General features: G+C 34.5%; 3 protein-coding genes across 5 annotated transcripts; 2 read left to right on the top strand and 1 right to left on the bottom strand.

The window, feature by feature from the left end:
* The first annotated feature begins 14 nt into the window (after positions 1–14).
* On the top strand, positions 15–22,103 carry LOC139810360 (chymotrypsin-2-like). Of its 3 annotated transcripts, none has more exons than XM_071773834.1 (5): positions 22–154; positions 19,049–19,208; positions 19,523–19,772; positions 20,046–20,183; positions 20,656–22,103. In XM_071773834.1, exons 1-5 carry the CDS (start codon positions 118–120, stop codon positions 20,809–20,811), a joined length of 741 nt encoding a protein of 246 aa, XP_071629935.1. In that variant the 5' UTR covers positions 22–117; the 3' UTR covers positions 20,812–22,103. The 3 variants fall into 3 exon arrangements, 2 of the variants coding, with proteins under 2 accessions (XP_071629935.1, XP_071629934.1); XM_071773833.1 differs by lacking the exon at positions 22–154 and adding an exon at positions 17,344–18,743; XR_011731299.1 differs by lacking the exons at positions 19,049–19,208; positions 19,523–19,772; positions 20,046–20,183; positions 20,656–22,103 and adding an exon at positions 7,330–7,719 and having other exon boundaries at positions 15–154.
* On the bottom strand, positions 3,647–12,342 carry LOC139809373 (uncharacterized). The gene is made up of 4 exons (XM_071772221.1): positions 12,108–12,342; positions 5,697–6,162; positions 4,713–5,609; positions 3,647–4,572 (listed from the first exon to the last, which is right to left on the bottom strand). Exons 1-4 carry the CDS (start codon positions 12,340–12,342, stop codon positions 4,542–4,544), a joined length of 1,629 nt encoding a protein of 542 aa, XP_071628322.1. The 3' UTR covers positions 3,647–4,541.
* On the top strand, positions 12,127–17,142 carry Poli (DNA polymerase iota). Its single transcript, XM_071773824.1, has 2 exons — positions 12,127–12,332; positions 12,427–17,142. The coding sequence occupies exon 2, from the start codon at positions 12,520–12,522 to the stop codon at positions 14,251–14,253; it is 1,734 nt and encodes a 577-aa protein (XP_071629925.1). The 5' UTR covers positions 12,127–12,332; positions 12,427–12,519; the 3' UTR covers positions 14,254–17,142.
* Positions 22,104–22,191: the final 88 nt, after the last annotated feature.

Below are 22,191 nucleotides of genomic sequence, written 5' to 3'. Positions count from 1 at the left end.
ACATGTGACACACTTGCCGTTCGAAAAGCGAATCTTCCAAAATGGCGCCGGTAATGCCGATATTGACCAGCATCTACATATGTTCCATAAGGAGAGAGAATATCGGGATGCGATCGGATGTGTGTAATTGATACATTGATGAATAATGAAAAAGGTACAATATTTCGTTTTTCTTTTCTCGTAATGAATACATTGGAAAAGTATATGTTCGATGTCGTCCGATTCAGTTCGATCCAGAGAAACAATAACCTAAAGAAATTTCGGGTCTACATAGGGAGCTTTCCAGCAAGTGGACACAAGTCGACACAAGTGTCTTTGTTACTCAGTGTCAAAAAAGAAAGATAGAACGACGTTTGTGTCGACTTGGGTCGCTCGCTGAAAAGCTCCTATATTCGTGTATGTTCGTGCATCATGATCATTGGCTGCTGCTCTGCACTGTTGCAATATTCGAGAATTTGATTGGTGTATACTCTTAAGTCTGGTTCAGACGGGACGCGTCAAGCAGCGAGGCGATATTTTCTACGCCACTGCTGATATCGCCTCGCTGATTGGGTTGCTGCTCGCTGCTTGACGCTTGACGCGTCCTGTCTGAATCCAGCTTAAGGCTGCATTCCCATGGAGAGAGAAATAGCGAAACGGAATTACTCTGATTGGCTAATCTCCAGGTGGGAACTCTCAAGATGGAGTATTAACCAATCAAAATAATTCCGTTTTAATTCCGTTCCGCTATTTCTTTCTCCATGGGGATGCACCTTGTCCTAACCGTAACTCGTAACGGCTGAGAAAAAAATAAAATGTGAAAAAAATACAAATTTTTTTATAATATTCCCCCAATTAGGCGAGAAAAGAATACGAAATTTTTTACAGATATCAACTACCTTCGGGCTGATATTTCATGTGTCTTCCGACAAATTTTGACAAGCGTGTTGATTGGTTGTAAAATAGAAAAATTCTCGAGTCTCTAGAAATCCTTTATCTTGTAGATAATCAATACATTAAAAAAATTTTTTGCACGACAAATTAAATATTACCTTCGAGTGCCTTTAATTTGGATTAATTTTGTTTGAGAGCCGCTAGACACTAGACTTCTCTTATTCTATTAGAACCTTTCTCTGGATCGATCTTAAGGGCTCTCTCACACAAAATGGCATAGCTGCATATGCATAACATAAGACCGCCTGGACCAGTGAATTTCTAGCATAAAGTGTAGTCAAAACTTTTAGCTAGATGCTCATTGGTCCAGTTTATAAATTTTCAATACTGTCAGCATATTTTGGAACGCACCCTAGATACAGAAAGGAATGTTGAAGTTGAGATAGAAAATAGAAGGAATTAATAAATAATGCTATGACATTTCATTCGTTATCTCTTTTTATCGTTTTCATTAATTCTCGTTAATATAAATAAATGAAAAGTTCTCCACGATACACGGCCGAGATATTTTTCAGATTAAATCAGAAAAGATGGCAAAGCAATTCGAATTAGGTATGCCAGTATTAGCGGGATTCTGTAACTTCTTAATTACGGTATCGTTGCGCAGGTAAAAAAGCTGCATGCGCAACGATACTAAAGTTACAGAATCCTGCTTCAGGTTTTATAAAGAATAATAATGAAAAAGAAATGTACATGATAAATATACGTACAATTAATTGCATGCAATATACAAATATAATATATAAATTGTTTTCAGCTTTTTCTTTTTATACATCTTGGATACCGAATAAGATTTAGACTCATAAAGCTTATCTGTGGTCCTCTAAAATTATTATGAAATCATTAATTGTTTTTTATTGTACCCGATTTGTATCTCTCCGTCAGTATCTTGTTTTCCACGTTATCTCCGCACTTATCTTCCATTTTACCGAAATAATATTTTCGGTAAATTTGCGGAAATATTTTATGCTCCGATATTGACGATTCATGTGAATGAACGTAATTTGGCATTTTTTACAGCATAGAACTTTATAGTAATATTGCAGAAGTGTTTTGCAACATTGCTATGGGTTGTTCTCCTCGGTTTTTGTATATGACATTCACTTGTGCATAAATACTTTTTGTACATGCTCTGCATTCTATAATAATAAACACTCTCGAAAATCTTCCACTGCTTTATTTGTATCTGCATAGATCCTACATATCTTGATACGTTATATGCAATATAATATTTATATATAGAAGTGTTGTCAACTTCTACTGTCAAGAGCATCAATAACGCTTGAAATCGGCTTGCTCTAAGCGACACAATGTTAATTGACAATGAACGTTGTCGCATCTTGGTATGAAATTCTTAATAAAACGATGAGCTTGTTATAACTACGACGAGTAACACCGTGTTTTAACACTCATATGTTCCCGCTTTAGATCGCTTTCGTGATATTAATCTTACACGTCACATCTCCAAATTCTCGCGTTATCGATAACAATTGAGCGAATTAATCTTAAAATCGATTAATATCTTGTTCGCTAGCCGCTAACTATATTATAAAAGTTTCATTCATGACTTCTTCTCTCAGCATCTCCGACCCTAAATATTATTTTCAATATTCAATATTTCTAGTTTTCAGACCTTTTTTTAATCTATACGATCTTAATGTCTTCATAAATGCAGAAAAGAAATGAAAAGCATTTTGTAGATTTTTAAATCAATTTTTAAATCAAATGTATATAAGGATGCATTTATTTCGCACTTGAAGTGTCTTTTGTGTATTTATTTTTTATTTTTATAGATTTTCAACATAATTCTAAACAATTTATATTAATTAGAGTTATGTTTGCTTCAAGATGATAGACTACGAACGCATTTATCTTCGCTCGCTTACACAGATTTTAATACAAAATTTGTCATGCGCTTATAAATTAATAAATACATATAGTGGATCAAAAAAATATTTGCACACCCAGTTTTCTTACAATAATTTTATTTAACGGAATAATACATAAGTACAAATTGTGTCCATAAATAATTTATTAGATACATACAGTATATGTGATAAGTTAGAGCGACATGATTTAATCTAATTTTACTTTGATCAAGCTTTATCATCGAAATTTTTACGTAAATGTATTATAAGATAAATGCGGGATATGTTCACACGTTCTTATCAAAATATCATCTATACGGCGTGATTTATTTATGACAATGAATATTCTTTTTTTTTATCAAGTACTTATTACGTAAATGATTTTAAGAGAAATGAAATATAACTTTTCGCGATAAGTAAAGATGCCATATGTAAAGTTGCTATTTCTCATTAATAATTTGCTAGTACTCGATAAATTCAGGCAGTAGATTTTTAAGGACAATAGACAACTTATTGTGTGTGATATCGAGAGAAAAAGACATCGTCGAAAACGTTTTGTAGGCAAAGAGGAATTCAACACATGCGCAGGGATCAGGATGATCGATGTATGATCAGTGATAGTATCATTGTTCGAAGACAGGGATGACTGTTATCTAGTGATAACTAGTCAGAAATTGTGGGAGGAGAGCAGCTTATTATAGAAAATCGCGCCATTATTCCTTGTATATTCGTCCCATTTACCATCAGGAACACTTACCGGATAACAGAGTTTTTTCTGATGGGTTTTGATTTTAGATTACTATATCACAGGTATCGAAATGCTCCTCTAAACGTGTCTTCAACTCTTTATTTTTTTTTTTTTTTTTTTTTTTACACAGATATTTGCATATACATATACATTATACATATTATAAAATATATTCCATGAACCGGGCGAATGTATTCAAGGATGAGTGACAAGATTCGCGGTGGTCATGAGTAAAGTTGGGAGAAAGAAAAATTTTATTGATAATTTTTGTTATACTTATTTTTTGAAACATATGTAATTTAATTTCTGGTGATAGCACAATGCATCGTAATTCGCTGATAATGAGATTATTTTGTAGAAAATGATTCACGTATATGACGCATCTTTATACTTATACTTTGCTATAAATTATCAAGAGAGACAGATTTTATATATACAGGATGTTCCAGGTCAATAAAACTTCAGGGAAATTCCCTGTATATAAAAAGAAAGAGAGGAGAGAGAGACCTCTTTTCATTTTTATGTCTTTTATTTGAATTGGAAGTAAGAAATTATGTATTCGTGTGTGTCGTATACGCTATCATCAGGAGATCGAAATAATAAAAGAATTTCAACACAATCTTAGATTATCAGATTTATTAAAATATCTTAACAAAATTCTCTACTCCTACAAATACAGCAGTATAGTTTTAGCAAATATGCAATTTGCTTCTCGTTACTCTCAACCTTTTCATGCTTCCTTTGAAATCGATGGTTATCTACATCCAGTTGTCCAGCTTTTTTCAAAATCGATAGTTACCTATACCCAGTCGTCCCAATTATTTTTACAGTTTACCTTTGACGCGACATCGCATTTCAGATTAGCAATGTTGAAGTAGTTGCCCCAACTGCAGTCATATAATTTCTTCTTTCCGCTTTCGCACTGGTAATATAATCTACAGTCGCACTCGTGAGCCCATTTTGAGGGACTAGAACTTGGGCAATCGCCAGGTTTAGGTTTCACGTTTTTGTCGCAGCCCGCATCTAATGGATTCATGCAAATTTTTTTAGTCTCGCTAAAATGTAGACCCTCTGCGCAATGTTCGAGGAGCCATTCATCATTATTGCATTTATAATACTTATCGCAGCCACATTCGTGTTTCTTTGCATCGCCGTTCACGCACCTTGGTTTAGGATTGTTGCAGTTCCCCGGAATGCATCGCCGCGTTGAATTGTCGAAGTGCCATCCCTGGTCGCATTCACGCAGAGCCTTCCGACCGTTCTTGCACTGGTAGTATTTATTGCATTGGCACTCATGAGGTAGAAATTCGCCTTCCTGGCACACGGGTGGCGGAGGTGGCGGAGTTGTATTGCAGTCTCCCACTTCGCAAGTCTTCGTTGAAGGATTGAAACGCTGACCGACCGGACAGTCACGCACAGCTTTGCGACCATATTTGCATTCGTAGAATTTAGTACATACACATTCGTGCGGCAGTAGATCGCCATGTCTGCATTCGCCAACCGGTGGTGGGGTCGGTGGGGTCGGTGGGGTCGGGGGGGTCGGGGTCGGGGTCGGGGGGGTCGGAGATGGGGTTACAACACAATCCGAAATCTCCCAACTAACGCAACCACGCCATCTTTTACTGAAGAACAGACCAGCCGCACAGAAGCGCAATTGCCTCTGTCCGTATTTGCATTCGTAATACTTATCACAATCCGCGTGAGATATTAATTTTGGCGGGCAAGTGTCCACCGGCGGACATGTATCAACCGGGGGTTGAGTTGGAGGCGGGGTTGGAGGTGGGGTTGGTGGTGCGGTCGGACGGGTTGGCGGCGGGGTCGGGGGGGTCGGTGGCGGGGTCGGGGGGGTCGGGCGTGGGGTTACAGGACAATCCGAAATCTCCCGACTGACACAACCGCGCCATCTTTTACTGAAGAACAGACCAGCCGCACAGAAACGCAATTGCCTCTGTCCGTATTTGCATTCGTAATACTTATCACAATCCGCGTGAGATATTAATTTTGGCGGGCAAGTGTCCACCGGCGGACATGTATCAATCGGGGGCTGAGTTGGAGGCGGGGTTGTTGGTAGGGTTGGAGGTGGGGTTGGTGGTGAGGTCGGACGGGTTGGTGGCGGGGTCGGGGGGGTCGTCGGGGGGGTCGGGTATGGACAATCCGAAATCTCTCGACTGACGCAACCACGCCATCCTTTACTGAAGTACAGACCAGCCGCACAGAAGCGCAATTGCTTCTGTCCGTATTTGCATTCGTAATACTTATCACAATCCGCGTGAGATATTAATTTTGGCGGGCAAGTGTCTACAGGTGGACATTGTTCCTCCTGGCGTGGACAATCCGAAATCCCCCGATCGACGCAACCACTCCATTTTTTACTGAAGAACAGATTAGCCGCACACGAGCGCAATTGCCTCTGTCCGTATTTGCATTCGTAATACTTAGCACAATCCGTTTCGTGAGATATTAATTTTGGCGGGCAAGTGTCTACTGGCGGACATTGGTCGTTTTCAATCTTAAAGATATCCGGTACTTTACTCGCGGTGATCACGGTCCAACATGCCAAGAAGGCGATGGCGATTAGGTATTTCCCTGTATCGAACAGAAAACAGCCCGATTAAAATTTGATTAACTATTATTGTAATTGATAAAATGTCAATTATTTGTGTATATAAATTTGAATTTACTCAAGCAGAGTAAAAAATCATGATGACGTCAAAATGGTTCCAAAATGATTATTAAACATTACTTTAACGCCACTTCAACGTCACTTTGACATCATTATCACCCCCTGTTCTGCTTGGATACGAAATGGTCCCATCATAATATATGTATAATATAAGTATCTCTCGGTGATTTTATTATCCCTGGTGAAAAAATTTCTCAGAAATTTTACAAGAATTGATACATATGACAAATTCTGAAAAAATATATGAAATTTCTTAGATACTTTCAGAAATAATTGGATGAAGATTTTTGGAATATTTCAGTATCCGTATGTATGAAAATTTTTTATAAAGTGCACAGATTTTCTTACATTTATTCAGATTTCTGCAAAGATATATTAGCGAAAAATATTTTATTCTTATTTATTCTGGGTTTTTCTGAAAACGTTCCAATTCGTATTAAAAAAATCTGAAAAGTTCTGAGTATTCTGAGAAAATATGAAAATTTTTATAGAAGCTCTGATTAATAATATGAAAATTTTTTAGATATTCTTCCACCAGAGATTACAGTTTTTATTATAAAAATGTGTTACTCACCCCTCATCGCCTGTCACCTATTGGTTCTTAAAGAGAAGACAAATTTCGTATTGTATGTATAAAATATATATATAAAAATATCCAGTTAACACCTCACTAATTAGTCAGTTGAATACATGACTGACTAAATAATTAAAGCACGTCGGCTTTTATAATCACGTTATCATAAGACACAAGGACAGATTATCATATCTGTTAAAAACAGAGCCGTATTTATTTCTTTTGGAACCCTAGATACAAAATTTTTACGGATTCTTACAGTATATAAATTCGTACAAATCCAGGAAAAAATAAAAAAATTATACATGGCGCAAATAAGTAATAATATTCTAGTTTATAAATATTTTATTAAGAATATAAATTTATGTATAACTGCATATTTTTATACATGTAATATATAAAAATTTTTTTTGTTTTATTTCTTTAATTTCGCAAAGAGAATAAAAGTATTTTATCATACCTATTGATTTTGTTATAATTGACTAGTTTTAAATTATAAAATTTACTATAATTTTTTGTGCAGAGCTCTTGAATTTCCGGGGCTTTCAGCTATAGAGAATGTCCCTTATAACTGCTACAATCTTGGAAAAATATATTCTTCCCTGAAGTCCGGAAGAGAGAATTTATACGAATTATCAGACAAAAGAATTGTTGCCTGCAGAGTAATTGTTCCCCGTTTGGGCCACAAAATGTGAAATATGTTTGTGTGAGTATAATCAGTTACGAATTGATAAGTTTTACGAACTGTATACGTGATGTAAGGAAATTAGGACTCCCCCGATATCGAGGATTTAATTTCGGGTCGTTAAATTTGATTTTATCGAGAGATTTCATCATATCATAACTTATACTTATTATAGATAAAAAGAGATAATTTGAATGTGGGAATAAAATGGATTAGTTACGATGTCAAGGCAACTTTTGATTAGATAGCGATTGCGAAAAAATATTTTATCATTAATCTTTTCGCGGTATGAAATTACCATAGCATGAGAGGATTCGCAGTTTAATTGGTGCGCCGAGATGTTCGCTAGGGCTAGGAAGACAATAACTGCAGAAACATTAGAATTGTGCGTTGACTGTAGTTATAATTCAACATAGTGTTATATTATTCTTACCGAAAGGGTTTTTACAACTTTTTAAATTAAATGCTTATGGGTAACTTTAAATACCGAATTATTGATTTTTTATTCTTGTTCCGATAAGCGAGGAAAGAGAAGCGTTGCGCAGAGTTTTTCTTTCAAAAAGCGCTGCGTTTTTTGTAACTTAAACTACAAAAATAAAATTATTACCACCATAAACAACTAAAAGCGGAATTTTTTATCGAAATTATGAATACCTGTGGTGCCAAGTCCGTTGAATTTGATGTTATCTTTCATTATCGAGACCTTGAAATTTTGAGAGTGGCGATATCTCAATTGACCGGTATTATCAAAGTACGTATGTATGTATCATGATATTATCGAAATATCCGCATTGATACAATCCGCGATATCGAAGAAATTAAAAAAACTAATTGCCTTGAATAGTTAAGGAAATAAAATGGCTTCTCTATTTTGAAACTGTCGTTATCGCGCTGCGTGATGTTCGACAAGATCATATTTTATTACATTCGATTCTACATTGCAAGAAATTTTTACCGCAATTGTCATTATATCATTGCAATTATTATTACAATACCATTAGTTATTTAAGTTTTGCTCCTTAAATCTATGTTCTAACATTTGAAACAACCCTGACAGAATTTCGAACCGCGTTGATAACTCGTCACAAATTGGCCTCTCATTCTTTTAAGTATTCTGAGAATTACAGCTTTTTGCGTGCAATTGAAAGATTTTTGACAGGCCGAATGACAGTTAGATGACAGGATCTCGAACTTATCACGATAATTCGGCTCTAGCGTACAAAATTTATACAGAAAATCTCTGTATTTAGTTTATTTCTTTTCTTTCTTCAAAGCTATATGTTTCTCTAGAGCTGAAAATTTTATTCATATGTCTAAAATAATAATGTAACACACACAGGACTGTGTCGTAATCCCATAAACATAAAAAAACGTATTTCGACGCTGTATGATACCGTAGATCCTGCAAGTGGTATCAACAATTCCTGGACACGATAAACAAGGATAGATAAATGTTGATATTTTCGGTCATTATTATTTATTCTGTATTATACACATACCAACTATTACTATATTTATACTTAAAATAATAAACGATAGTGTCGAAAATCCGTGTGTTGGTAGATCACAATAAATTGCCATCACTTATAAATATGAAAATTTTGCTTATACACATAAATACACATACACGGAAAATATGCACTCATCGGGAGCCCACATCTTTCTTTCGCAAGAGGAAATTTCCTACTCAGGTAACATTTCTCAAATTGTATTCATTACGTCCGAGACGTGACAATTATATTATCAACCTACCTTTTCGAGCTGTTTACTCAGTTTAGTGATTATCTTTTGTATTTCTTAATATAAGCTTAATATAAGCTAAGGGGCACGAAACACGAGTTAAGAGCTCTTCATCTTCCGTTTCTTATCCATAAATCGCTGCTGACGTGCAAATTTTCCATATCTCGCAATCGGTATTTGACTAGTCTTGGCGAAGTCCAAGTTCTATCAAATATCTGATACTAATCAATCAAGGACACGACCGCGTTCTCTGACCAAATACAACAGGTCAAGCTACACGTGCGACAAGACAGATCGCATTGCAAGGGTGTTCCGTATATCTGGTATAAGTATGAAGAATGTAATTCTAATTTTTTAAGTTTGAATGATATAACGTGCCATAACAACACGTCAAACTCGTTTTAATAACAGCTATATCAACACGTATAACCAACAAATATCATGTTTTATTTAATGGGACAGTTTAAAATAATCTAAGTTACTGACGAAATTATATTGGACATTTAAAATAATTATTTTTACATATTCAAATTATAAAGTGCCGAGTAAAAGGTTTTTCTTTTATAAAAATATTTTTATCAGTCTGTATATATAGGACAAATAATAAGAAGAATTAAAAGAATAATCTTTATATTGTTTTTTAACGAAAAGTGAAATTTGAGAAAATGAAAATAATTGCTTATATGTCTATAATGCAAAGGTATTTAAAAATTTTTTTACCATTAGCTATGTTACTTTTACTGTAGAAGAAATAATGGAGAAATATTTCTCCATATATTTTCTAAATTTTATTTAATATAGATAATAGTTTAACTATTCACACATTCACACTGACATCAAGTCTACTCAAAGTCTAAATTATATAAATAAATTATTTCTTCTTATTTTCATTTTTTTTTCGCTGAATGAAACGGAGAAGAAATAATAAAGGATACCAAATGGAATTCCATTTATCGCATAGACGTCACGGTTCTCCATCAATACGTTTTGATCAATTAATCGTTATCGTTAAGAAGAGCTAGTGACGCGAATAATTATAGATGGAAATAAAGAGGCTCTTCGTTTGATGAACTTGCATCTGAACTGATTTCACAATCAGTTTATCGTATAAATAGATATAATATTTTATAATTATACTTAATAAGTTATTCAAAAGCATACATGAAATAAAAAAGTAGATATTCTTATATATTACAAAAAATATTAAAATACACAATTATTTGTCGATGATTTCGTATTTTAATATTTTTACTATTTACTACAGAATAATCAATTTATATAAGAACCATTATACGACTACATCAATAAAATAATGGTAATTAACGTTAATCTCGGAAGCAATATTATTTAAGTAATTAATGTTTAAATAATGTTATATTAATAAAATTTTAGTCTCCTATATAAATTCGTATTTTTGTGTCCCTATATATTCTTTTTAAATTTAATATATCTTCCATATATATATATTATAAATTCATTTAAGATGGATCATATTGTGAGTCACGTAATTTGTTATATATCTCTGATATATGACTAACCAAGATATCGAAAAAATCTCTTGATAACGATAAGAAAGAAATATTTGTAACATAAAAGAAAACTTTTAAAGTTTCTACTCCAAAATTTATCTCTACATCACAAGTTTTTATCAAATAACATGTATTCTTTTTACGTGAAATTGTTTAGAAGAGATTGAGATAATTACAAACGCGTGATTTTCGAGTGATTTTAAAATGTCCTTCATTGCGCAACATCTTGACATCGTAAATATATTGACACCTAAAAGTTACATTTTTTTATCATTATCGACATGCTCGTGCACTCGACATGCACATATCGCGTTTAAATATTATAATTATGACTATGTGTTGTATTAGCGTCATAATGTTATCCTAATATAAATAACAAATTAAGAATTTATAATAAATAAAGCTTTTGAAATTAAAATATTTAACAAACTTAAATTCTCAAAAATTGACAAGAATTGAGATTACCCAAGCAGACACAAATCATGATAACGTCAAAATGATTCTAAAATAATTATTAAAAGTTTATGTAAAAAAACGCTAATTCAACGTTTTGATCATCAGTGCGCCTTTCAATTATGATTAGAATTCAGTATCTTTTTAAATTCTTTTTCCAAAAAGTTATTTTACAGCGCGTTATATACAATATTGCTAATTATGAATATTGTAATTGTAATATAATTTTCTCACCTAATTAATCAACACATTTGAAAAATTTGTCGTTCAGCAAATGAAATAGTATTCTTAAGGCCATTGCACGTAATTAGTCATAATCGTAAGGCCGTAAGAAAATAGACCAATCACAGTCGATTATTCTCCTTGAGCTCGAAGAATAATCGAGTGTGATTGGTCTATTTTCTTACGGCCTTACAATTATGACTAAAACTTTGTTACGTGCAATGGCCTTTAAATCGCATCGTGTACCATTGGCTTTTATATCCAATAAAAAGATGTAGTTCCTAGAGATAAAATTATTCTGTACATTCCCTAGAAAGCTTGCTTTCCTATTGGATATAGCGCCGCCATAACATTCAACGTCGAATGCAGCATAAATTCTCCACGAAATAATCAAATAATGAATACGAAGTTTCACGATTCTTCACGAGAGGTCTCTGTAATACCTCTTGTCGGTTTCCATACGAGATAAACGCGACCATCTTGTATCTTCGGTCACTCAACAAGATCCGCGTAGATCCTGGGAATTTCTCGTATACATCATCTGTATCTATGACAATTTAAAAACATGGCTACCATGTGTAAATGAATTGGTTGATTCGCACGCTGTAAACAAGTTTCTATCTTCAATTTGTCATGAAAGCTCTGTTTCGCGTAACCGATCGCACGAATTACCAATCGACAGATACGTGCCCCGTACCCTGAGGCTGCATCGACGGTCCATCGAGAGCGCCAACCAACTTTCGGGAGTGAAAGCCTCCACGCGAACTGACAGTAGCGCAGATTCTGTTTTCCACGGGCGACCGATATCTGTTGCCTTCGTTGCCATCACCTGGAAGCATATTCGTCTAGCTGCGAAACCGAAGTGCATTGCAAATTCATGTGGAAACTCTTCCGAAAGTAATAGCATTATTAGTTTCTTAGTCGAGACGTTCCAAAATCACTCATTAACTATACATATATACATATATATATATGTCTATTTCTATTGCAGATGCAATTAAGGAGATTCTGAGAAGTGGAACGTGAGAATTTTGCACGCAGTCTTTATCATTACAGAGAGAGCACCGTCCTATAATAGATATCCATGGATATCGCAGGTTATGATACCATTATGCGCCATCCAAAAACCATCATCCATTTGGATGTCGACTGCTTCTACGCTCAGGTGGAAATGATTAATCATCCTGAATTGGAAGGACGGCCGTTAGGTGTGCAGCAAGGGAGTATGGTGGTCACTAGCAACTACTTGGCGAGAGAATATGGAATAAAAAAATGGATACCGGTGCAAGAAGCCCTGCGTCTGTGTCCGGAGCTGGCCTTGGTAAATGGAGAAGACTTAACAAACTATCGTCACTACTCGACCAAAATATTTGAAATTCTGCACCAATTTACCCCATTAGTGGAAAGACTGGGCCTTGACGATAATTTTCTTGATGTGACGTCGATAGTGGAAAAACATCTCAAGTCTCAGAGTGATACGGAACTTGATATGAGCAGCTCGAGTACAGAATTTGAAGATTTGAAAGAAGTCACCAAGATATTCGGTCCCTCGGAGGAGGAATGTCCATGTGGTTGTCATACACGCTTGATGATTGGCTCGAAAATAGCGGCCGAAATAAGGAGCCGCATCTATGAGGAACTGCATCTTACTTGCAGCGCTGGAATAGCGCACAATAAACTTCTGGCCAAATTAGCAGGATCGTTGAACAAGCCAAATCAACAGACGTTGGTCTTTCCGTGCGGCGGTCCAATGTTACTCTCCGCGTTAGGTTCTGTGTCCAAGATACCTGGCGTTGGACAAAAGACCACAGAATTATTGTTATCGAACAATATAAAAACGATTGACGACGTGCGCAGAATACCTTTAGAAAATCTGGAACTAAAAATTGGCGTTGATCTGGCGAGAAGACTGAAGGACAATGCGGAAGGAATCGATGAGACAGCGGTAAAACCATCTGGAAAGAAACAATCCATAGGTCTGGAAGATGGATTTAAGAGTGTGTCGCTGGTGGCCGAGGTAGAATCGCGATTAGGTGCGTTATTGAGAAGATTAACGGAATTGGCAATGGAGGATGGTAGAATTCCCATTGCCATGAGAATAACAGTGAGGAAGCATGACTTGAACAAGCCCACTTCGGGTAAGAGAGAGACTAGGCAATGCGCGTTGCCAAAACATCTCTTACCGTCCACGAAAAACGGTGTGTATGATCACCATAAAATGTCGATACTCGCCATGAAGCTATTCCATCGAATAGTCGACGTCTCCAAGCCATTCCACTTGACACTTCTGGGAGTTGCGTTCACGAAGTTCGAGGAGAGATCGTATGGCAGGAGTAGCATCGCACCCTTCTTGTGCAAGCAAGTCGCCGTCCATTCCGTTCTAGACATCAGCTCTGAAGAAGGTATACCCGAAGCAAATCAAGGATCGCCGATGAGTATTAATCAAGACAGTAACGACAGCTCGGATCAATCAGCGATGAGCTTGATGACCACCGCTTCGTCGAGTTTTTCGTGCTCACCAATCTCGAAATTGTGCATGGCAAGTCAGAATACAGAGGACGACTTGCAGAACGAGGTAGAACCACTACCGAAGAAAACCAAGTTGGAAGTGTGGCTGAGAGGTCCTCGAGAATCGCCGAGTAACGAAATGGCTGGTCTGAGACTAAGCCCTTCATCGCCAATGCAATTGTCACCCACGGTGGACTCTACGGTTTTCAAGACTCTGTCCATTGAGAGGAGAGAGGTCACTCGTTCCTGGCCCACGACCAGCAAACCGAAACCAAACAATATACTTAAATATTTCATAGCCAATAAGTGACGGAGCTCCGTGACCTAGTATTGAATGTCGCGTTTACATGTGCACTTCGATCGGCAACATTAAATGGCAGCACCATATGATATTATGCAGGATATTATTCTTCACTCTTAATATTTTGGATGCCAAATTTTAGAGTACAAAATGTGATGTATTGTCAGGCTCATTTTTTTTTCTAAACTAAAATAAATTGAAAAGACTTGCGGTGTCCATATATACATTTACGGGGTATGCATCTAAAGCTTTGTTTCATTAAAAGCAGAAGAGATACTACAGTATTAATAAATGGTAATTTGAATCTGGATATACCGTGCAAAATAGACACTTGCAATACTTTCTTTGAACTAGCATGATGTAGAAAACAAAGCTTGAGTAATCAATACTTATGTCGCTTCTTTTTTACTGTATGATGCTCTAAATTGATGTCCTAAAGCTTCGACGTGTAACTAAGAATGATCCTGCATAAATTTCTCTTTTGTGCCTTTATATCATATGTGTTTCAATATTTCAAGCAAAGTGCATTTGCAGATTTTACACGATGGAAGATCTATATACATATATAGACACATGTGTATATGTATGCGTATGTGTGTGCGATTGCGTGTGCGATTGCGTATGCGTGTACTGTGTATATGTATATCTGTGTTCAATTGCATTTAATATATTGTCCTAGTTTTATATAATAAGATGAGAGCTCATAGCTTTATATTGATCCATTATAGTCGATGTTATTTTTTACATTACTTTCGACAGCAACAATGAAAAAATAATATATAATGGTATTTTTAATTACAATTATTTTCCAACGTTATTTTATCAATAATATGCTTCTAAAAAAGAGTTATGTATTCAGTTGGAAATAATAATTTCGTTCTATTATAATTAATAAACGAATTTTTTTTAGAAAGAACAATTGTCTTGAAGATTTTGCAAGTTACAATATTTGTCATTCATGCTGTCACTTTTACTATAATGCAATATGAGCTATATTCATTTACTGTAACGTATATGATTTCTAGATGGACACAATACATGTATTAAAACCAGCCTGTTTTTTAATTGAACAAAATTACAAAAAGAATATATTTATTTAGCTTATACGATAAATTCACACACAGTTGCAGAAGCATTTTAAACGAGTTAGTTAGCGTATTAAACAGGTATACGCCTATACGTAAGTGAGGTAAGGTGCTGGCATTCGATGTTGTAATTCTTGACGGATAAGTAATTATATAATTTAACGTCCTGAGAAGAAAATTCTATTTTTAGTACTGTTAAATCAAGGATCGAAAGCGGTATAATTTCGCTGAATTTAATTTTCCTTGCTACAGACATACGAAAGAGAATCTTACGTCAGTTATCACATTTTCATTGTTATAAATAAAAGGTAAAGATCTTCGTGTATCCGTAGCATCGAAATCTGAATTCACAGGTGAATTATTGCTTTCGATCTTTGCTTGTGTAATATATCATATCGGGCGATTATTGCGCGAAAGAGAGATACTCGGTTATTCCCGCCAGGATTAGCCACTAGCGTGGAGATTCTCTTATTGAGAAATATAGTATATAAATATATATGTAATTATTCGAAAGACATATACTAGACAATCATAAAGTTTTAATGCCACTTCTCATTACGGCACATGGTGATTATTATATATATATATATATATATATATATTTAGATATATATGTATGTATGTATACGCGCATATACACGTGCACGCGCGCGCACACAGCATTAAATGTATTAATATATGTCGGATATATATTTCGTGATATATATGTATATACACACATACATACGTGCATATACATACATACATATACATATATACAGGATGTTTTAGGACAGGTCAGTAAAACTTCAGGGTCCTATTGGAAATTGAATTTGGAACAAAAAAGTTATATAAAACCTATAAAACATAGGTCCGGAAACGCTTCCTTAAAAAATGTACTTGAAAAAAAAAAGGGATAGTATAAAGTACAAAGGTTACATTAATGAGATCATTCAGAAGGAAAACAATTTTATTAAAAAAGTAAAAGAAAAAAAATTTTTAACCAAATTATCAAATATGTTTAAAATGATGTCCCTGTTTATTAGTGCATTTTTTGCATCCGTGCAATACTGCATCGTGCTATAACTTTTTAACGAAGCATTTCCGGCCCTACGTATTTTTAGGAACTTTTTTATTTCAAATTCCTGGACCTGGACCTGGAACATCCTGTATATATATATGTTTCTGTATATGTACGTGTATGCATACGTATATCACGAAAACACACCATCCATTGCTGACTGCGTGACACGGGACATCCATACGAGAGTTACGATTTTACTTTTTACAGATACTTAAAGGACGTTTGTCGCATACGTACAAGAGAGTCCACAGGTGATAAATTGAAACGATGTAGCTTTTGTATTTGCGAAAACACAGAATATTCATTAAGATTGCTTACGTTGTTTAAGACGAAAAGAGAAAGGAAGGAGAGAGAAGAAGCAGCGATATAGCACCCAGCTCGCGGTAAAGGCTCTCTACCGAGCTTTTATATTTTTATTTATTTTTATCATTACAACATAAGCAAAACGGTGTTGTCTTTATTTTTAATTTCTGGTTGTGAGTACCTATATTTGCATATTTTATACGGACTTCGTTTAGACGGGAATATACGCGGCGTTGCGAAACGACCGCACGCGGGTCAACGTCGAGGTCGAGATCAAACGCAGAACTTCGCGCCTGGAATAACAATACCGTCCGATATCGGCATCGAGAGAGAGTCAGTTACGCGCGATACAGGGCGTCTTTGACTCTTTGACAATGCGCGCGCAACGCCGCAATTTACAGTACTTCCGATTTATTTCAATAAAAGAAAAAAAAATCTGAAATGCAACATCGCTGCGTCCTGTTGATTCTACAATCCATCCTCGACATATTTCCTTGTATGATTATATTAATTTAGTTATTTAGTATTCATAGTCATTTCACGGAAGAAGGATGCAACAACCTTCTCTCGTTTAAATAACTGCAAAAAATGTAATAAATACATGCAGTAGTTAGGGGGAGATAAATAAGTCTGTTGTATATGTACATATATATAAAATTAAAATCCATGTTTATTTTAACCACATAAAAACGCATAAAAGTTTAAAATTAAACAACTCGAATTATAAAATCGCTCGAACGTCATTCATGCGGATAAAAGAGATGTCCTAAAATTTTCAATCAATTTTCTATTTTTTATTTTCTTCTATTATTTTATTTTATTTCCATCTCACAATTTTTTAGAAGAAAATGCGTCATAACGCGAAGATATGCACGCGCGTTATCGAGTCACCAGACTCGGCAAGTGTATCAAAGAGATACAAGCACAAGTGTGAGGTCGAAGTGAATTTTACGAAGCGCATATCTGGGCGTACAGTATAGGTATCGTTCATCGTGAAATTGAATAACCGATGACGTAATTATATGAAATATAAAATTATCGCAAGATATAATGCACGTTTCACCTACCATAAATTTGCAATATTGAATAATGTCATTGCTCAAGTTTTTTTCGTTCAAACGAAACAAATTCTCAAAAAAAAAAAAAAAAATAACGCTAACGCATTTGCCATATAATGCCTATTTCTTTTTTATTTTTTACAATAAGTAATATTTACAATAAGTACTGTGAGCGACCGTGGTATAACAGACAGCGCACTGATCTGCTAAACCAAAGATCTCAGGTTCGAATGCAGTCCTAGCAGAACTAAAATAAATAAAAATTATATCGCTTGTCTCTCCTCCTCGACGGATATATCGTCTACGGTTCTCTCTGGAGCTGGAGAAGAAATTACGAATGAGAAATATTTTGTCTTAGATTGCGTTTTTTTTAATATATCTGAAACTAATAGAACAAATAGCATATATATATATATATATATAGGTAATGAGAAAAATATTTGTTAAAGCAAAATGATTTTATAGCTTTTATTACAAGTAATGTTGAATGCATAAATCGTAATAATAATATGTAAATATATGCGAAGAGAATTTATGCAAATGCTTTTACTTATCATTTTATTCTAATCGTATAAAGATTATTGACCATCTTCATCGCGCCTAAGTAGCCCGAATCGCGCTTGAATTGTGATTTAAACATTTCAGCAGTAGGGCGATCCTTTTTACAGTAACGATAGCAACTATTTCCGGCCATAAATTTCCGTAGCTACCGGCGTATCACCTTGCGCCCTATCACATTGCGTGCGTGAGATACATCCGGACTATGTATTTTCTTTTTTGTCTGACCTAAATTTAAATGTTTCCTTAATTGTCATCGTTTACTGAGTATATAAGAGCCGGTGGTGGACGAGTGCGAAGATTGGCATTAAACTATTGTACCAAACATTGTGGAAAAACTCCGTAAAGCTCTTGCTGATTAATATCATTGTTTATTAAAAATGTTGTCGATACTCTGCATCTTAAGTATTGTCGCAGTACATGGACTGTCAGGTAAGAACATCAAGACTCCTACACGCTAGCACGCATATTCAATAAATATGAATTGATAAAATTTAAGCTTATTAATTTATTGCGTTTGTGTGTGACATAATTTATATATATTAGAATAATCTTTTAGTCGATTTACTAAATTAAACAATAATAATAAAAAGATCAAAAGCGTCCGAAAAGTTCGATGCTAAACAATCTAATGTTAAAAATAATTCTGAAAATAATTCTACATATTGATGTATAAGTAAATATAATAAAATATTGCGGAATTCTTTTATATGAAAGGTGCTTTTATAATTGCATAGCCGAGTCAATCGAACAGATCCCGAAAATCGTGGGCGGCAATCCTGCTGATGATGGACAATATCCTTATCAAGCATCTCTTCGTTATCGCGGCCGCCATTTCTGTGGAGGTTCCGTGATAGGTAAAAGATGGATCCTTACAGCTTCTCATTGCTTATCCGGGTATGTGCCAGCGGCTGTTTAGAATAAACATTATTCCATTTAACATATATATCTTAATAAACAACGTATTCCACAATTTTCTAATAAACCTATAATTAATTATATATTTAAATTTGTTATATTGAAAACAATTTGTAATTCATTTTGACTATAATGTTGTCGTATTTTCTTGAAACGAATAAAAAACGTATTATAATTTCAAAATTTTTGTTTATTATAAGTCTAACATTACGGTAAGAGTTTGAGATAAATAATTATTAGCCGTTTATAATTTCATATATGGTTGTTTATATATTTATTATCTTTTATTTAAGCTTCAATGACACGGCCATTGCTGTTGTATTGGGCACAAACACTCTGGACAAAGGTGGCGATAAGTATTCCTCGATCAAGAAATGGGTACATCCCTATTATAATTCGGCCTTCATCAGAAATGACATCGGATTAATTAAGCTGGACAAGGATATCGTTTTTGGAGACAAAGTGAAACCGATTGCTCTGCCCACCAAACGCTTCGAAAAATCCGATTATCCGGCGACTTTGTCCGGTTGGGGCACTACCAGTGTAAGTACAAAAGACTTGACAATCTTCATATGTTCGGGAAATGTAAAAATTTGACCGTTGCGTATTTATAAATTGACACGTATAGTATACATATGCATGCAAATAATAGTAAGACCATTTGTCAGTTTTCCGTGAATTCGAGACACCCTGTATTCCTTGTTAATTAATTGTCGGATTTAAGTAACCATTTCAGTACTTTAAATTTGACATTTAAATGATCATTTAAATCAGTCGGTTCATTTAAATAATCATTTTGCGTGGGCAACATTACAGTATCCGGGGGAGGCGCCGAACGAATTGCAACATATCCAGCTCACAGTCATCAATCAAAACCAATGCTTAAGCACCAGCTTTCGTAACACCAACAACAATATCTGCACACTCAATAAACGAGGCGAGGGTGCCTGTCACGTAAGTACATTCCAGTCTGTTTGAGTATCCAGGAAGAGAGCCTTTTCGCGAGGAAATGCATGCATGACATCGACAATTATACATACTTAGCATTTATTTATTTTAGCATTGATAGCATTTAGCAAGATTAAAATCCCAAAGATATTAAATGCTCAATTGGAAAACTTATCTTCGAACTATTTTAGATCCGCATATTTCTAAAATTGTAATAATCGCAAATATGCAAAGCTAAAAAAAATCGGTAGAAACAATGTATCATTACATTTTTCTTGGAAAAAAAAAAAAAAAAATACTTTGGATATATTGATTATATAAATTTAATCACATAACAATTAAATTTAATGTGTGTTGCACACAACACATATACGAGTTTGCGCAAATAAAATTATAGTTAACGTTTGTTAAGAAGGAGTTGTTAAAAAAGAGCAACATTTAGAACAGAGAATTTGTCACATTATTTATATGTATGTAGGGTGACTCTGGCGGTCCTCTGATAGCCGATGGTGAACAGATCGGTGTGGTGTCCTGGGGAATTCCTTGCGCTAAAGGACGTCCGGATGTATTCACGCGAGTCCACCCTTATATGGATTGGCTCAACAAGCTCATGCAAGAAGATAACTCCGTATAAACATAAACGATCACGAGTCATTTGGCTCATGAATACTTCTTATAGCAATTATAAAATTTGCAGAACAATGATAAATACTTAGAAATTAATTCTCATTTTGGCAATAAGAAATTAATTGTCAAATAGTAGAGGGCAATCTTATTTCAATCGCGAGTTCAAAAGGTTCACTCCTGATGCAACGTTTACGATGTTTCTAAAGTAAAATTCATATAATTCCGTTTGCATCGCACATGTAATATAATAAATAAATAAATTTAAGTATATTTCTTCACGTTATTTAAGTTTCATCTAGCTCATTTCCAATGAAAATAAAATTGCGAAATAATTAAGTGATGCGCAATGCGAATAATGAATATATAATACAAGTGAATAACAAATAGAATGTTTATTCTAAATAAGAATTAACTAAATATTCATTTAAATGATAAGTAACTCAATAGCAGAGGTGAGGTTTTCAAGCGTGAACGATTTAACTCCTTAGCTGCCTGTCAAGACTAAACAAACGTGTGTTGCACCGACTGTGTTTCGCCAAACATTTATTTTTCTTAACTTGAAACCGCCATCACTCCTCGACCGATAGTTGAAAATTCAACAATCGACAATCGAGGAGATTGGAATATAGCGTTATATGCGTTTTTCTCAACGATTAACTTATTAAATCTGCGCAATATTAATAAATGTTATGTCAAATTTAGTAATATTTTTTGGGTTGTGTTGGTGTATCTTATTAATTATAAGCAAAATAAAATATAAAAAATTATAAAACCCGTAATAAAAAAACCCTACAACTCATTATCTATAAATTATAGCTGAATTATTTTCCTTTTTATATTATGCGAACGCGATAATGATAAATGCATGAAAATGGGACACGCATTCGTCATGCGTGTTTCACAAACGATAGTCTACACGGCCAGTAACGTGATCTAGATTAACCGAATATTACGCATAATTGGCATTAGCATAATTTCAACAACAGTAGACATTATGTCGCGTCAAGCAGAATGAACCTCTTAGCTGTGAACATTGCACACATACAGAGGCTCATAAATGGTTTTAACGCATGAGGTTGCATGTATATTGGATCATATCAAGGCGCGCGATCTTGATTTAAACAATTTGCGAATTATATATTATTAAATAATTAATTTAACAAGATATAATTTATTTATCAAGATATTTAACAAGATATCTTAAAGACATAATTTTACAATAATTATATATTCTTGTAATTAAACATAATATTTTATATATGTCGTTATTATTGTTATTAATATATTATTATAAAATATTTAGATTAAATATTTGGATATGAAACATGCCCCTGAAATATGCTCCAAGATGCGTGCAAATTCATTCGTTAAGGCATTTAGGATTTTA

This window comes from Temnothorax longispinosus, chromosome 3 (assembly GCF_030848805.1).
Source record: "Temnothorax longispinosus isolate EJ_2023e chromosome 3, Tlon_JGU_v1, whole genome shotgun sequence".
In the NCBI taxonomy this organism is placed as follows: Eukaryota; Metazoa; Arthropoda; class Insecta; order Hymenoptera; family Formicidae; genus Temnothorax; species Temnothorax longispinosus.
This window is presented reverse-complemented; position numbering and strand designations above follow the sequence as displayed.

Bases quoted from the DNA above. Each gene is read 5' to 3' on its own strand.
- LOC139809373 (XM_071772221.1), bottom strand. From the start codon at position 12,342: ATGCTATTACTTTCGGAAGAGTTTCCACATGAATTTGCAATGCACTTC. The intron at 6,163-12,107 runs GTAATTCGTGCG...TAATCAAATTTT, and splicing joins GGGCACGTATCTGTCGATTG to AATCGGGCTGTTTTCTGTTC. The intron at 4,573-4,712 runs GTGCGTGAACGG...TGAATCCATTAG, and splicing joins TGCAACAATCCTAAACCAAG to ATGCGGGCTGCGACAAAAAC.
- Poli (XM_071773824.1), top strand. From the start codon at position 12,520: ATGGATATCGCAGGTTATGATACCATTATGCGCCATCCAAAAACCATC.
- LOC139810360 (XM_071773833.1), top strand. From the start codon at position 18,692: ATGTTGTCGATACTCTGCATCTTAAGTATTGTCGCAGTACATGGACTG. The intron at 18,744-19,048 runs GTAAGAACATCA...ATAATTGCATAG, and splicing joins CGCAGTACATGGACTGTCAG to CCGAGTCAATCGAACAGATC. The intron at 19,773-20,045 runs GTAAGTACAAAA...GCAACATTACAG, and splicing joins CCGGTTGGGGCACTACCAGT to TATCCGGGGGAGGCGCCGAA.